Source organism: Cydia splendana, chromosome Z (assembly GCF_910591565.1).
Source record: "Cydia splendana chromosome Z, ilCydSple1.2, whole genome shotgun sequence".
NCBI lineage: Eukaryota > Metazoa > Arthropoda > Insecta > Lepidoptera > Tortricidae > Cydia > Cydia splendana.
The window spans coordinates 11,797,914-11,815,708 of record NC_085987.1 but is presented as its reverse complement, the minus strand read 5'-3'; the positions used below and the strand labels follow the sequence as shown (position 1 = coordinate 11,815,708).

The 17,795-nt window shown below is 40.3% G+C and overlaps 1 protein-coding gene across 1 annotated transcript; it reads right to left on the bottom strand.

Annotated features, from left to right (window-relative positions):
- Positions 1-1,418: 1,418 nt before the first annotated feature.
- Positions 1,419-17,694, bottom strand: LOC134804507 (uncharacterized). The gene is made up of 10 exons (XM_063777580.1): positions 16,066-17,694; positions 13,686-13,881; positions 9,844-10,000; positions 8,549-8,709; positions 7,785-7,951; positions 6,252-6,392; positions 5,813-5,977; positions 5,314-5,539; positions 4,494-4,650; positions 1,419-4,091 (listed from the first exon to the last, which is right to left on the bottom strand). The coding sequence occupies exons 1-10, from the start codon at positions 16,873-16,875 to the stop codon at positions 2,201-2,203; spliced, it is 4,071 nt and encodes a 1,356-aa protein (XP_063633650.1). The 5' UTR covers positions 16,876-17,694; the 3' UTR covers positions 1,419-2,200.
- Positions 17,695-17,795: the final 101 nt, after the last annotated feature.

Sequence of the window (17,795 nt, the reverse complement as noted above, 5' to 3'; positions counted from 1 at the left end):
AACTGATGATTCAAACCAGGGATGTAACGGATGGGGTTTTATCGGAACCGAAAACGGAAACAGATGTTTTCAGTTTCGTTTATCGGAATCGGAAACGGAAGCGGAACCAGAAACGGAACCGAAAACGGAACCGGAACCAGAATCGAACAAAAAAGTGCGATTTACGGGAAATGATGATGATGGAATTTCCTTTTGCACAGTTACTCCTTTTGACTCACAGATTAGGAAGGGGAGCCAACTGAATTTCTGATGCAAAATTGACTTAAGAGGGGGTGCCCCCTGAAATTCGTAAAAAAAAATCACACAGAAATGAATTTGGTATCATTTTCGTGTAACTCAAAGATGCCAAATTCATTTCTGATATTTAATTTACATGGTTTTATATAATAAAGTCAAAATTCTGCATTAAAAATTCAATTGGCTCCCCTACCTAAGTCAATCTGTGAGTTAAAAGGAGCAACTCTGCAAAAGGAAATTCCATCATCATGATTTGCCGTATAATTAAGTGAACACCACTGACTATAAGAAGGGTAGGTCCATTAAAAACAAAATTCCAAACCGAACTTTGAAACTGATTTTGATATCATTGTTCGTTTTTTTACTCACTAACATTCACCACACACAGTCTACTGACTGTCTGTACTGTCCGTGGGTACACATTATACAACACAAGACATACGAATAGGTAGTTTTAATTTCAATAGGTAACACGAATAATACAAACAACAAATTATAGAGGGAGAGCTAGCCACGGAAATAGGTATGCAATTTATAGAGTAACGAAATCCCTCTAGTTAGTATGCCATACTATCATTATTAATTAATCTGGGCGCCTGGCAGCTGTCTAGCGGTGGGTGTGGGAGTGGATGGGCAACAAAGTGGTTGTAAAATCAATTGAAGGTGTGCAATTTATAGAGCTCTGTGTTTGGTGTGATATAATAGCTAATTATGTATTTAATTCAAATATAACAATGCCAGGCGTTTTATTTGGGGGAAAAGTAGTGCCAGGCGATGAAAATACACAATCACTTGTGCGCCTGCAGGAAGATCACGAGCAAATTGCACTCGCCTTACAATCTATGCGTAAAGCAATTGTGAGTACTTCCTGCAGGCGCACAAGTGATTGTGTATTTTCATCGCCTCTGGCACTACTTTTCCCCCAAATAAAACGCCTGGCATTGATATATTTGAATTAAATACATAATTAGCTATTATATCACACCAAACACAGAGCTCTATAAATTGCACACCTTCAATTGATTTTACAACCACTTTGTTGCCCATCCACTCCCACACCCACCGCTAGACAGCTGCCAGGCGCCCGGATTAATTAATAATGATAGTATGGCATACTAACTAGAGGGATTTCGTTGCTCTATAAATTGCATACCTATTGCCGTGGCTAGCTCTTAGACCATTAGTGCAGCACGTGGAAAGGGGGCGATGAGATGAGCGAATGACTGGTATAAACCTGCTTGTTTTTGATGGACACTGCTCATGTCCCGCCGCCACGCTAAGCATTGACATCCGATATACTTCCGTTTCAAAAGTAACGGAGCCGGAACAGAAACGGATGTGTAATACCAAACGGAAGTTCCGTCTTAACGGAAACGGAGCTCCGTAACATCCCTGATTCAAACCTCTGCTTCTAATAATCGTTTGTATTATACTCATTATCGAGATTCTGAGGCACTATTTCATAATCTACTGAGGTATATTTGTAAAACATGTGGCTCCTCGAATAACAAGGTCTTGACAATATATGTGTCAATATAACATTTATGTATATATGTACATATATAAGAACTCCTGTACGGTGTACTATCCGGTGTAATTAATCAAAGGCAAAATATCTGTACCTGCAGATTGTAAAACTTATCGCCTCCACGAAAACATGATGTTGCATCGGGAAAGCAGAATATCATCTTGGTCTCTTAAATGGTATGAAAACGGTTTGGTATCGTAAGAAAGAATCACTCTAAAATCTAGCTCAGTGTATAATCCAACTTCTAAGATGGATGAATTAACTATATAATATTCAGCTCTCATCTTCCTATCATAGGCTGCAAAATAATTTTAATGCAAACCTACGCTTGTTAATGCTACATCTAAAAAAGATAATCTTATATACAATCACTACAAGATAATTGTTCAAGGTGTGTACATACGCAGTGAACGCGTCGAGGTGCGCGGCCGGGCGTCATTCGAGACGCGAGCCCGAGAAGCCGTCGCCCAGGTAGCTCTGCGGCAGGTGCGGCAGCGCGTGCGGCGCACTCAGTGAGTCGAACGACACGTTTTGTTCCACAAACGTATTGTGCACTTGGTGAGGAGGCTCCACACGAAACTGACCTAATGTCCACGGGTCACTCATATCGTTATTGGGTCTCCGCGCACTAGAGGTGAACGAGGGCAGGCCGGGCCACGCCTGCGGGGGCGGCGTGTTCAGCATGGGGGGAATGTTGTCGAGGCGCGGCGCGGCGTGCGTCGACTCCGCGGAGTACGAGCCGCCGGCGCCCCAAACCAGCGACTCCATGCTCGGGTTGCCCAGCTGGCTGAACCTGTCCAAACCCCAGGCGCCGGGCAGCTCCGTGCCGCCGCTAGCCATCATGTCGGGCAGCTTTGCCGCTTGCCGTCCGTACATGTCCTGCGTCCGGCCAATTGTCGGCCGCGAGCTTTGCCCGCCGTCCGGGCTCGGTAGGTGGCAGTCTGGCCGCATCATGGGACTGTAGCCGCCTACGCCGGGGCTCTTTTTGTTGTTGTAAGCTACATTTTCTGCGCTGGGTCGCGGGGAGTACGGACTCTGGTGCAATCGATCTTGCCGCGACATAGGACTATATTGACCGGGAGTTTTATTGGGATTACTTCTTATGGAATCAGTTTTAACTCCTAAGCCGGGATCCGGGCTCGTGTGGGTCGACGGATGAGGCGAAAACGGGGCGTGGTGCTTCGGCATCGGGCTGTAATTGCCAGCGTTCCAAGCTCCGGATTTAGGGATGTCTGATTTCACCATTTGGCTGGTGTCAGGACTAGGCTGGGCGGAATAAGGACTAGGTTGGGAGGAGTATGGACTTTGTTGAGTGGAGTACGGGCTAGGCTGAGCAGAGTACGGGCTGGGTTGCGCCGGACTCGGTTGCGCGGAATATGGGCTCTTCTGAGAAGGGAATTGACTATCCTGCCTGGTCATTGGGCTGTAATTGCCATAATTCCAACTATTAGGATTCTTTATGTCCTGCTTTGCTCCCACTACTTCCGGACTATGTTTATTTTCTAATGACGTCGTTGGGCTACATTGTTCTATAACTTTACTAGCTTTCACTCTGCTGTGGCTGTCTAAGCGATTGAGAGGACTAGCTTCAGATCTGTGTGTCGGGGTCGTTTTAAACTGTCCCAGGTTCCAGGAGTTGCTTTTGAAGGATTCTGATAGTACTTCGGGACTATTTTGCACTTGACTATCGGGTTTTGGCACGGGACTGAAGTTGGGGCTGCCGAGATCAGTTTTGGCTGAATCAGATCTCGGAGTGGAAGAGGAATCGGGTTTGGACTGTATGATGGGACTGAGAAGTTTAGGAGTCGGCTCTCTCGTAGAATGTTTGCTCTCTGGAGTGTGGACGGGAGTGTCCACGGCATCTTTGCTAGTGGAAGACTCCGCCTTAGAATCTGGGGAACATTTCGTTGATACTTCGGAAAGTTTCTTATCAGATATCACGGTGGTATCGGATACGCATTTAGGTTCCTGGAAAACGCTCGGGGAAGACTTGTCAGGTGACTTGGCTTCTACTTTGGCAGCGGACTTTTCGTCATCGTCACGATTGGGCGTCTTGGCGGACTGCGATTTAGCGTCATCTTGACACTTTTTTTCTTTTTTGCTCGGGGTGTCGTCGTCCTCTTTGTCGGAGTCTTGTTTGGCTTTGGCCTTGGCGGGGTCGAAGCTGTCCTTGAGGCCCTGCAGCTCCTTGCCGGTGTAGAGGCGCTTCATGCCGCGAGGAAGGGCGCGGCACGCCGCCAGGTTCAGCGACTCCAGCTCTGGACACCGCATTAGAATCTTTTTCACAGGTTCTAACGATACAGATGACCCGCACAAATTTAAAATTCTGTGGAATGAAAATTATCATGTTAGGATTTTTAATGATGATGATGATGAATATACCGTATGTACCGGTATATTCATACGGTTTATTTTAACGCAAACGTTGTAGGTAATTTATACGAACGTTTTCAAGAAAATACGAAGGGAAACAATTATGCACTACAACTGTAGTTCATTCATAGATTGCAGCGTTGGGTGGCTTAAACATTATGCCCGTGTTACAACAACGCTACATGCAGCATTTAATTATGTTTCAGGTAAGTAAGAAAAAAAATAGAAATTGTGGATAATTTTACTATGCCATTTAGTTTCCATAAATGTTGTACTTTAGCCATACCCTAAAGTAAACGGAATTCAAAAACACCGTGTATACATATGATTGTGTGCATTCGCCTCTCGGGTATACCTGAGCTTGCTGTGCGGCGCGTCGGCCAGCGCGCAGACGGCCGTGTCGAGCACGCGCTCGGCGGACGCCCACGACAGGTCGAGCTCGAGCAGGCTGTGCGACCACTTCTCGCAGATCAGCTCCAGGCACGAGTTGCTCTTGCGGGTTACGTTGCAACCTGGATTGAGGAGTTTATATTATATCTAAATCTAAAATAGGTATGTTCTTTGTCAAACATTTCTTTTTTGATAAAAGCTTTTGTCGCTTACTGTACTTTTATTTCAACAGGCAACTAATAATCATCGAGACAATTCTAATAAACCCAAATACAATTAGGTTATGTTGTTGTATCACAGAGTTCCTATGGCCACCTCATGCGTCCACCTTGATAGTACTATGTATAATATTACATTGTCACTCAACTTACATATGTAAGTAAAGTTTCAGCTCAATCGAATGATTGGAAGTGGGTCTAATTTAGCTTGCAAGATTTGATCCGAACATATGCAAGTTATTGTTATAGCTTGTAAAAATGGCTCTAGCTGTCGAAGATGAGCAGAAACCGTTGTATATAATACTTTTGCTACTAGACTAAAAAGACCGTCTCTGATATTGTATACTAACCACCACAGAAAATATGCTCTTAGACCGTAACCAGGTAGAAGTATATAGGAGATATCTACCTAAGGTCCCCGTGCACACTAAAGAAGGCAGTTAGCAACCTGAAAACTGTGCTAGGTTTCGTGGAAGAGCTGGGGTGGTTACAGTAGCGCTACCTCGGATTTCTCGCAAAACAGACACAATGTCCAGCATAAGTAGTCGAGCTGAGACTGGTACTCACCTCCCAGGAACAGGTGCTGCAGGTCCCAGGCCGGCACGCGCACCAGCCCCGAGTCGGACAGGCGGTGCAGGCCGCGCAGGTCGAGCAGCCGCAGGCGCGTGGCGGCGCGCACCAGCCGCGCCAGCGCCTCGTCGCCGAGCCGGTACTCGCCCACGCCCACGCGCTCCGTCGCCGCCTCCGCCGCGATCGACAGCTCCTCCAGCAACGTCCACCCGACACACTCCATCTTGTTCAACAAAACATACGATATAACGACAAGTCGAATATTTTTGATGTTTCCTGGAACTATGCATTGCGTAAATATGTATTAGATCTATAATTGTTTGAAAAAAAATGAGTTCTAACTTCTGTATGTTCATTCATTATAATCGTCATAGAAAGCCTAACCCGAGTTCAAAAGAAAAGTAAGACCAAACTCATGACGTTACTTATGTAACACTTATGTAAAATGCGACGTGGGACGCGTACAGTTACATTATCCTCGTAATTAACTACACACCTGTTGCGACGTAGTAGCAGAAGCCAGTACTAGCTGCGAGTTAGCAGCCCTGAACACCCTCATCTTAGGGCAGCCCTTCTGCAACGCCTCCAGAGGCACTGCCGCCGGGTGCGACGTAGCTCGCGCACCCGAGATATCCAACACCTCTAGATTCGGACAGTGCGCCTGTAAACCAACACATTCATTATGTTACGGAACGCGTTACACGATTATGTATTATTATGATATTATATAAGATACGGTCGAGCCAAAGGCCGTTGACCGCTTTTCAAGCTGTCAAAGCATTAACATGAACACTGTAACACGATCTGACATAATCTATCGGACAGGATTATGCATTGATGGCAAAAGGTTTGCCATCAATGCATAATCCCCGGTTACTATATAGTATAATAGTAATAGTATCCCCGGTTATTAGATAGAGTTCCACGTAGGGTACCGCGATAGAGGAGAGTGTCTGAGGCAGCGCCGTGAACTTGTTGTTGGCAAGCGTGAGGTGTGTGAAGCGCTCGCCGAAGTTGGCGGCCAGGCGCGCCATCGACCCCGCCGAGAGACATGTGCTCGAACCGCCCGTCTCCGACTACAAACAAACATTACATACAACGTTAATATAATATTCTGGAATATCTATTTCAGTAGCATTCATATATTTCACTTTTATAGTCTCTTTTACTTGAACAATAACCACACACAAATATTTACAATAGAAGTTGCCATCCAGTGGAGCTTTACAAATAAGTGAGAAATGTTTTTCTTATTTTACCACGACAGAATTTATCAGAGGCATTGGAGCCACACACCAAGTTAATGAAGAATGGTCAGGAATACTATAATTTTACAGGTTATTAATATATTTGTTGTTTTATGTTATAGTTACTGCTGTGCCGTTGGAAAGTTTCCAATATTGCATCACGTCCACATGGAAACATTTCGAAATATCTCATATTTTTGCATGGGAATCAAAATTTTCCATTTCCAAAATGAAAGTTTCCTGTTATTTTGAAAACGTTCCGCACCTTGCATATCAGTAGTTGTACTAGTGTTTATTAAATACGGTTCAGATTACTGATACGTCAGTTTTGACGCTTTCCATAAGCTGCTCTGTATAAAGTGCAAGATAAGTGGGCGGCAAATTATAATAGTGACGCAGAAGTAGCGTTACAAAATCATGAGTTCAAATCAAAATTCATTGATTTGAATGCGTGCGCTTAAGACATTGCCCTGTTCGAAAATATTTTACGGAGCACGACATCCGTTTTCTGAATGGATTGTTTGAACGAAAATGCAGGTAAGTTGATGTAAACTTTACATTGTAACACTTATACCTGATAATAAGTCTTCTTTCAAGTAACACCGAATTTATAACGCGCTAAAATCAGCTCTGTCATCTTATCAGCGCAATAGCATTATGACATCAGATTGCCGTCAAAATTTGCTATTATGTCATTCGAAAACGGATTCAAATATACTTTCAAAGTCGAAGTTAAACTGTTGTGAGACAGTTGTTTGCGATGTTTCCGACGTTGTGACCACGGGGACAACGCCGTCCTCGTAACGTCGGAGGTAAATCTTAAAACTTAAATACGCGATTAAGTCCCGTTGCGCAGTTTGATAATGTTTAATAATCGTGAAAGTTTAAATCAGTGTGTTGTGAGAGATACTAACATTGAATAATTTTACGGTTTAGACTCACTTGTTTTTATTCACTCGCGCGACATGTTTCGGAGAGCTAAGGTCTCTTTTCTAGACCTAGAGAAGGAGACCTAGGCTCTCCGAAACAAACTTGACTAAAAACAAGTGAGTCTAAATCGTAAAATTATTCAATACATTCAAAGTTAAATGTTTATGATGTTTCCGTTTTAGATCGATGTAATAAAGCAGCCAAACCAGCCAAAAATCAACCAATACAATTGACGCTATAACGAGAATGACAACAGCATAACTCCAGATTTATAGGAATCCTCGTGCATACCGTCAGTGAGAGATCCAACCGCTGAAGCTTGGGCAGCCCTTGCGCCAGGTCGTACAGCTGCTCGGGCGTGAGGCGGCTCCAGCCCGCCACGCTGAGCTCGACCAGGTTCGGGCAGTACTCTATCAGGCACGCCAGCACCCACGACACGTTGCACACCTTCCACTGGGCTGCAATATACATTCATATGTAGTGCAGCTAAGGTGCAACAACTTGCATGCCAGTTTTGTTACAATGCGGTATTTGGTCGATCAGTGGAATTTGTTATGTGTAAGTAAACTAAGGTCGCGTGCGCGTTCTCGCAACATCTATCTAAACTTAAAAACATAGCATTGAAATAATTCTAACTCGCAAAATAATTGGCCGGTGATCTTCAGGTAAAGGTTCGTGTAGCAGTAAAAGTCACTGACTTTGTCGTTAGTCTATTACTCAAAAATCGACGAACTGTTCGTTTTCGTCGTTTTATAATGTAACCCTTAGACAAATCTCTAAAATTTAAAAGAGAACTGTGATGCAAATGTATTAATCGTTTAATATAAACTGACCTGCAAATAAATACAAAAACAATCAAAACATAAATATAAATCGCAAGACTTATTCAAATATTCGGGCAAAGTCATGCAAAACATATAAAATTGCTTAAAACACGAGGAAAGTATTTCAATGATACGCAATTCAGAATAAAGTAAAATGTAAAACTGTACTGACACGCGTGAATTTACTTTAAATAAAGTGATCCAGGCTGCCCGAGCCAAAAATATATTTACCGATATTGAGACTCTGGCAATGAGATAACCGATTTTCGAGGAGTGAAACCAGTCTGTAATCGGTTTTGTGTTTCTCGCTGGTGTACTGCGCCAGGTCCACCTGCCTCCAGAGCTCCGGCCGGAGGCTGACGGCGTGCCACAGCTTGCACACTTTACCCAGCCTGGAACCAATTCACACTCACGTAAAGGACGAACAACTTTGAAGCTTTATTTTATTCCCTCGTTATAATGTGATAAATAACGTTCCAACGGAATCCGAAAATAAAATGCACATAGTAAGTATAAATTACCCGATATTTATAGTATTACCAAAGACATATGTAACTCCGTATTAGATGAATAAAGTCTAAGAAAAAAACGTGCCTCGGAAATCAAGAAAAAGTCATTCTCGGATAGATGGCGCACACACCTTTGGCCTATGGTCGGCTAGATGGCGTGACGACACCGTTTCATATTTAACAATTTTAACACATAGATATCAGTGAATGAACATGGGTCAAAATTATATAAAAATAATAAAATCATTTATCTATATAAATATTTTTTTTTGATAATTTTATAAGTTTTCATTTTGAGTTTTAGTCGTGTGTTGATAGATAGCAGTAAATTTACTGTGACTACAAAATTTACTATGACAGGACCCCTCTATACTATCTATTCTCTTTGGTATTACGAAGATTAAACAGGCTTTTTTAGCACTAACAACTTGCCTTAAAAGATTTTACATAGCAAGAGACAAAAGTTATATGATTTCGTAGGAAAACTGTCTTAACTTAACACATTATATTAGGGCCACTTGTACCACTCCACTAACCCGGGGTTAAGCGGTTAAACCGTTAACCCAGTGTCAAATTGTACTGGTAACCATGGTAACTCAATGTTTAACTGGTTAGCCCCGGGTTAGTCGAATGGTGCAAGTGGCCCTTAACAAGTTAATGTTATTATTCTCAAAATCCCACTTATGTTCACTTTAAAAACATGTTTAGTAAAAGTAAACCATGTGTGTGAAATTCAGTAATTGTTATACCACCTTCATATGCAAAGAAATAATTTGTTTGATTGTATGTAAAAAAAAATATAAATTTGTTTTTTATATTTATTTTAATGTATTATACCAGCAATATACCATGATGATGCCGTTATATAAAAAACATAACCCCACAAACTATAGTACCTACTTCATATTATTTTCCAAATCCATCAAAATGTCCATACAAAATAACATGATGGATCAGGCAGAACCGAATCCCGAATGTTAGTTGTTCAAACAAAAACTCGAGATAGACTAGACTTACTTGATAACGGAGGGCAGAGTCCCCTGTGAAGCCACTATGTATTCGAAGATCTTAACGAGAATTTCTTCCGGCATGGAGTTCGCCCACCCGCTCTGGGGTCCGCTTTCTTTACTGCTCGAACCGCTAACCCTACTTTTGTCAGTCTTTTCCGTTTTACCTATAACATAAAATAAGCATTAGCAAGTAGTAAAGTAAGTAGTAACTGACCATTGGAAAACCATGCACTATGCTAGATGGCACTTTTGTAGAAACTGCATAATTATAAGGAAAAAAAAACTTTTTAAACCATTTTTTTGTGTTTGGGACTTACTATGCCACAGACAGAGAGACACACATTTATACACATGGGTTCTATTAGTACTACGGGTAATAGTAACTACTAGATTAAACTATAGGTAAATCGAGTCTAAACAAACTCAATTAATTGACATAACTAAATAAATATAACACAGTGAGTGCACTTAGCATTAGGCCCGATTTACACATTGATTAGTGTTTCCTCGCATATAATGGGCCTTAAACTTAAATATTGAGTATAATGCATACATATATCGAGATGTGTTATTTAAATTTCGCGTTGCAAAAACATAAAAAAGTTCAATAAAAAAAAACCCGTAGATGTGGAAAAATGCAAACTCATATGTTCAAATTCATCAGATCCATTTGCAATTGATAATTATGCTTTTACGAGTATGTTCCTTAAATCATAAGACTAATGGAAAACTATGATTATGTGGACAGCAATAATATATAAAAATATATTATTGGGTAAAGAAACGAAAATTTAAAAGTCTGTTAAAATGTAGCGTAAACACAAAATTATCTACGCTGTAAGAACGAATTAATTGACTTACAAAATGGGTCAGGTTCGATTCGAACAGATTCATTGATTGAAAAAATCGTATCTCCGATTTCGTCAAGTAAAAGAAGATCTCGCTGCCTGTACGGCGCCATATATATTAATGTTTTACAACAATTTTTGTTAACCAAAGTAACCGAACAATGGACGAAGATGCCTTCGAAAAGCGCAGTTCCAAATAACTGAAAGTCTAACATTGAGTAATAAAAACCGGCCAAGTGCGAGTCGGACTCGCGCTCGAAGGGTTCCGTACCATTAGTACCATTACGCAAAAACGGCATAATAATCACGTTTGTTGTATGGAAGCCCCACTTTAATATTTATTATATTCTGTTTTTAGTACTTGTTGTTATAGCGGCAACAGAAATACATCATCTATGTAAATTTCAACTGCCTAGCTATCACGGTTCATGATATACAGCCTGGTGACAGACAGACAGACGGGCGGACAGACGGATAGCGGAGTCTTAGTAATAGGGTCCCGTTGATTTTTTTTGAATTCCCTTTATTATTTTATTACGCTCGCTCAGCAATAAGCACAAATACATGTTGCATAAGACTAAACACATTCGCACATGCAGACGCAAAATATACTTATATACGTATTGTTGACTTTTACTGTATATTCTAGTATTTATTGGAAGCCATAAAAACAGGTTTAGGAGACTTTCGACTCGTGCAATCTATGAATCAGTTAATTATAAAATTACCAGTAAAGTTCTTCGTTGATTTGATACTAATTATCATATGCTGAAGGAACTCTATATGTAAGAGAAAAGTTCCTATGTCAATTCATGGTCTCAGTTTTCGGGAAATGCAACATGAGCGAGCGGTATGTCAAATAACGCTTAATGTCAATGAATTCGCACTGCAGCATTACAATAAGGATAAACAAGCTATACGAAACCATTAGAAAGCTAGGTTCTAACTTAACAAATAAAAGTCAGCATTCATAAATCAGTAATCTGTGCACATTCACGTTAATACCATAAAGGCCAGCCCAGACTAGTGGCTTTTGAGCGTCGGCGTCTAGACAGCCCTATGGAAAATGGAGTCGCTGAGCATTTGCGCCATCGTTGCGTCGAGCAGCAACCATAGAGTTGACTAGACGCCGATACTCGGAAGACGCTAGTGTGGGGTGGCCCTAAGAATGTAGTGCATTTCTCATCTGCTTTTGGATATTCTAAAAAAATACCCCCCCTTTTTCGAATACGTACATATGTTATTTCTACTCAGAATTAAGAGCTTCTTTCGGTCTTGGACAAGAAAAGGTTGTATCAGCATTTAAGACATCTTTTCAAAAAAGTGGAGGGTACAGTTTTTTATTACACATGCCGATATAACACTTTAATTTTGCCGACTCACAAGAGCCACATCACCAGCCTAACATGAGACCGGCCTATAGTCGGTTATTTTTTAAACTGTGAACTATACCGGTGAAAGAAATAGTATGGAACGCTCATTTCTGTCTTGCATAGAAAATGTATGGCGTAGTACTTTATATGTATGTAGTTAAAAAAGACAGAGATAACAGTTATAATATGAATAATTGGCAACACCATGCCATAAGGCACAGAGGGCCTACCGCGAACCACGTTCGACGTGTTGCCTCCCTGACACACGTACGAGTTTACAAGTGCGACAGAGAGGCACAATACGTCGAACGTGGTTCGCGGTAGGCCCTCAGATCCATTTGCAATTGATAATTATGCCTTTACGAGTATGTTCCTTCAATCATAAGAGTAGGTATAAACCGATTTAGTTTTAAGGTAGAACAAAACTGTTTGTAGAACATACATAAAACTATAACATAAAAACATAAATTATTTTACATTAGACCAACAACTTTACTATAACACAATACCAGTAAATAATGAGTATTGAAATATCCCTGACAATACACGAATTATTAAAGCTTGTGCACACGATTACTTACACTTATCTGTGAATTAGATTGTTCTGTCTGTGACATAAAATCCTTATGCATGAAATCCTACAGAACACAGATATACGTCATATTGCGGCAAGAAATCTCGTAGCTTATTCGACTTTGTTCACATGACAAAGAGGTTACTAACCAATATATATGCCCTTCTCATTCAGTCGCATAACTGCATCCTATTTTATGGCTTGATAAGAAGTATAAAATCTCAATTGGTTGCCCTACTGTACTTAGGTTGTTGCCAATATCTTACCTTAATCGTGGTAAGTGATAATAAGTCCCTTATTCAAATGTAGAGCCTTTTGTTGAGAATAAAAATAGCATGATGGTCTAAAATGGTTCAGGAGACTTGTTCAAGCGACAAATACATGGTGGCCAGTGTGGAGTAAAGTCGAAATAAATGAAAAATACGTGACAAGTTTTCGCTTCAATAAATTATCTATAACATACTTCAACATTGAAAACAACAAACAAACAAGGCAATTGTAGCACTTTCACACACACTTATCACTCAAAAACATGCACTAATCTCTTGATTTGGCGTGATAGTGCTAGTGAAAGCAAATATAAAGTAAAGTTTATGACAAATTTGTGCTTCGAATTTTACCCTGCCCGGCTCTGTTGGGCTGTGTACATTATGCGTACAAAAGTTGACAATTGGTTACCAGTTAGGTACCACAAAACATATAGAGCCGTATATCGCCATCTACATCGGCTATTAAATTGTGGGGGAATATTTTTTTTCATAGACTTTACACCTCTTTCTCAATTAACAACTCGTCAGTGAAAGTATGACAGAAGGTTAGAATCTACCTCAATTACCTCAAAACTTAGGTTTAAATAAAGCCAGAATAACTACCCATTGTATACAGACTTTAGTGCCCAGACATTTAGCCCACATTAGTCAGACATTAGCACATTACCCTATGACCCTGGTGGAAAGTTTTGGGATACTCCGAACAAGATTTTTTAATGGCCACTAGATAATTTACTTGTAAGGATTCACACTGGCCAGCCCAGTATAAAATAAAAAGGGCTTACTTTTAGAGTTAGATTTTTTCGTCTTGGTAGGAGGGTGGCGCGGCTTGGGCGCGGCGACGCTCATGGCGGCGGCGGTTTCGGGGTGCGCCGGATCGTACTCCTCGCCCGAGCTCACGCTGCCCACCGGCGACGCCGCGCGTTTCTTCTTTGACTTCCTCTGGCCGATGTCGGCTATCGACGTCGGGGTTGGCGGCACCTTTAATCATACAATTATAATGTATTTACCTTTAGTTTGCGATTGGCAGTTAGTTTGAATAATAATCATATAATTGGGTTGTGTGTTTAAACATATTAAATTTATTTTGTTTGTACTTTGGTAGGAAATGAGATGAAGTAAAGCCATATGTCAATAACAATTAAACTAACTTTGAGATTTGAAATATGTTGCTTTGAGGAAACACACTTATATTTGTAACCTAATCATATCACCAGCTTCCAAATATACTAGAGATGCCATGAATAGTGATTTTGGCCGAATACCGAATATTTGGCCACACTCTCAGCTGAAGCACCGAATATTCGGCGGCCGAACATTCGGTAAAACATAGTGTACATTTTGAGTCACATTTATTGCGAAAACTGGTCTTCTACAAATTACAATGTTTACTAAGATTTAAATTTTATTGCTCATTAGTAGTGCGTGTAATCAATTAGTTATATTTTAAATATTATTAAATATAATATAATGATTTGCGGTACACTTTAATTGTGCAAGTTTTCTTCATAAGTAGGTGTAATAGGTATTCGGTATTCGGCCGAATAGTAAGCAATATTCAGCTGAATACGGAATATTCGGCAAAGTAGCCGAATAGGCCGTACACCGAATAGTTGCCGAGTATTCGTGGCATCTCTAATCATATACCACTGCTTAACAAAAAGGTTCTCACTGGTGAGAGGGTAAAATGTGGGCTGTGAATAGGAACTTCATATACACCTATGAATCTTTTACAGTGTTATTGTTTATGACCTCATGACATTTATTGGATTATCAAATAATAATATCTGGGAAACCGAGCTTTGCTCGGAAAACATATAAAAACTCAAAAACGCGCGCTTTCCCAGAAATAAGAACTAGCTAGATCGATATTTCGCCCCCGAAAACCTAGCAAATTTCATCGAAATCGTTAGAGCCGTTTTTGAGATCCCCGAAATATATAAATAAACAAGAATTGCTTGTTTACAGGTATTGGATAAGTACAACAAAACAAAATAGGAAACCTTAGGAAAACAAAATATATTGATTACATTTATTTATAGCTTTCTGTTTGACCCAATGGTTGACTGGTAGAGAATGCCTTAAGGCATTAAGTCCACCATTTGTACATTTTTTATCCTGCAATTAAATTTAAATAAATAAATAATAATTTTAAAATACCTATGATAAAATTCAAATGGCAGTGGATTAGAAACATACTGGGAAACAACAAAGAAAAATGTTCCTAAGTCATTAAAAATGGTATTAGGGAAATAATGAGATTAGAGTTATTAGTGTTATTAGTGTTATTACCGGATCATTGTTGAGGAGAGTAGCTCAAGATGAGTCAATTGGAGGGCTGATTTTGCAGAAATATGAAAATCATATCAACTGTTCTTATGATTTGGATTAAGTTTACTTTCATATAATAATTTTAAATTAACTAAGTATAAGAAAGGTAAAAGTTGGAACAAGTGCAATTAGTGATCCAAAAGACTCGAGCCCTGTTAGCTCTTTTTTTAGGGCTCGCCTCATCTCTTGACACCTAAAAGGCTAAAAGCCTATTTTACAAATGAAATAAAAAAGGCTTTTAGCCTTTTAGGCGTCAAGAAATGAGGCGAGCCCTAAAAAAAGGCTCACGGGGCTCGAGTCTTTTGGATCACTAAGTGCAATAGGCAATAAGCTTGTAACATAAATGTAGGTACTGGTTTAATACCTATTACCAATTTTCAAAAAACTAGAATAACACACATTATTTATGTTCATTCACACATAAAACAAAATAAATGTGATATTTAAATACAGAAAACAATTGTGGTTTTGAAAAAACCATTTCCAGTCTTAGAAAGTAGTCCAGCAGGTTATATAGTATATGGTTAGGTTATATTAAATATAGTACTGTCATTTTTATTTTAATATTGTAATTTCAGTGTTTAAATACTATTATATATTGCAGACATAATATACTGTTTTTGCAACAATTTGGGTGGTACAGTCGAGTTCATAAATATGTATAAATTTTTTCACCTTATTGCAATGGATTAAGGTGATGAAATGTATACATACTATATGAACTCAACTGTACTATGTTATTAAATTTCCACAAATCTTCTACACATTAAGTTTAAAAATACAGAGATCAGCTCTTAAAAGTTTATAGATGGAATACTGTAAAAAAAAACTTACCGTTTCATGAACACTTGTTCTTCTAATTTTTATTTTAATAGTATTTGTGTCCACAATCTGACTGTGATATGTGGGGCCACTATCCGATTTCTTAGATTTTTTCTTGCTTTTGGAACTACAAATATCTAACATAGATCTGGGCTTTCCACTACATGGTGTCACAGCATGAGTCCTTCTTTCCTTCACAGAGTCCTTGGATTTGCTCTTTTTAGTTGATAATTGACTAAGTTCGTGACTGTATGGCTTGCCACTCTGCCGCACTACATTAATTAAAGGTAACTTCACACTAAATTTGAGCACTTCATCCTCCGAACTGTCCTCCTCAGCATCCTGCTCTACCCGACACTCGCTACTACTCACTAAGTTCAAGTTCTTTCCACCTTTCACATGTAATGTCACCGCATTGGCAGGTGAGTGGTTGTGGCGAGACTTCTTCTTTTTCTTCTTTTGCGGGAGGCAGCCATTAGGAGGTGACTGCTCTCCATGGGAGGAGTTGTGCCTCGAGTGCTGTTTGTGTTTGCGATGCCGCGGGCGCGGGTGCCGACGCTCCGGGGACGACAGGGCGCCATTGCCCTGCAGCTTTTGATTGGCGATGTCATCAATGCTCTTCTCGAAGTCTGTCTCGAGGTTGACGCACGAGATAGTCTCCTCAAGCAGGTCCTGCTGCGAGTCGTCCGCGTCAGCGTCCACGTCGGCGGCGACGTCGCCCGGCTTGGGCAGGCGCACTTCCGGGAACAGGTCCTTGCGTACGCGGAGCGCGGGCTCCGCCGCCTCGTACCCGCCGTTGGCGGGGCTTTCCCGACCCGCCATGCCCGCGCACCTGGCCCCTGGCCGCGGCAGCCTCGCCGCCCTGCGTGCCACTACTACAAACCGCTCACGCTCACCTGTGCGCCGCGACGTAAACAATCAGTTTGACACATCACATTTTCACTTTTGTACATCGAAAATTCAACGATCGTTATGCGAAGATATGTTTTCGATTGATGATAGTCGACACACAGGACATTATAATTGCCGTTGATAACGTTACTTGTGACAGTCCAAAGCATCTTTTCTTCTTCACGTATTCGCATTTTAGGTCATCCATGTTCATGTAACGATGTGATTGCGAAAAACAAAGTACAGATCATTTTCGCGGACACTTGCGCATGTATCTTAGATAATGACGGACAAAAAGCACTTTCTTCAAATATAAAGGCATAATATACACTGATTCTTAATTATTTTCGTTGTAGAGTTGATGAAAACTGTTGACCTTGTTTAGATAGAAGCATATAATAATGTTTCAAATTTTAATCAACAGAGGGGGGCATTCCTGCTACCCAAACGACGGTACCATTGCGCACGTAGTCCGAGACTGTCAAATGTCAAAATCGTTCTTGCTACTTTCGTTCTTATCTGAATAACACAAAAACCATTTTCGCTTGAATTATTAATAGCTGTATTCATACTCTATAGCAGCACAAACGCGTTGTTGAGAGAGTGAAACCTGTGTCACAAAAAAAGTTATTCATGAGTTAACTGTAACAACATTGTATGTGCGACTATTTATTAGTAATTTAAAAAAGTATCAAAGCAATGTAACGCAATATCAAATTTAATGTACACTTAAAACATCACATAAGGTGCAATCATTTCATTTATATTATATTTAACATTTATAGGGTGTACAGTATTTTGATATGATAGATATGCAACTAGACTTCATTACAAAGTCACTACAGCTGTAT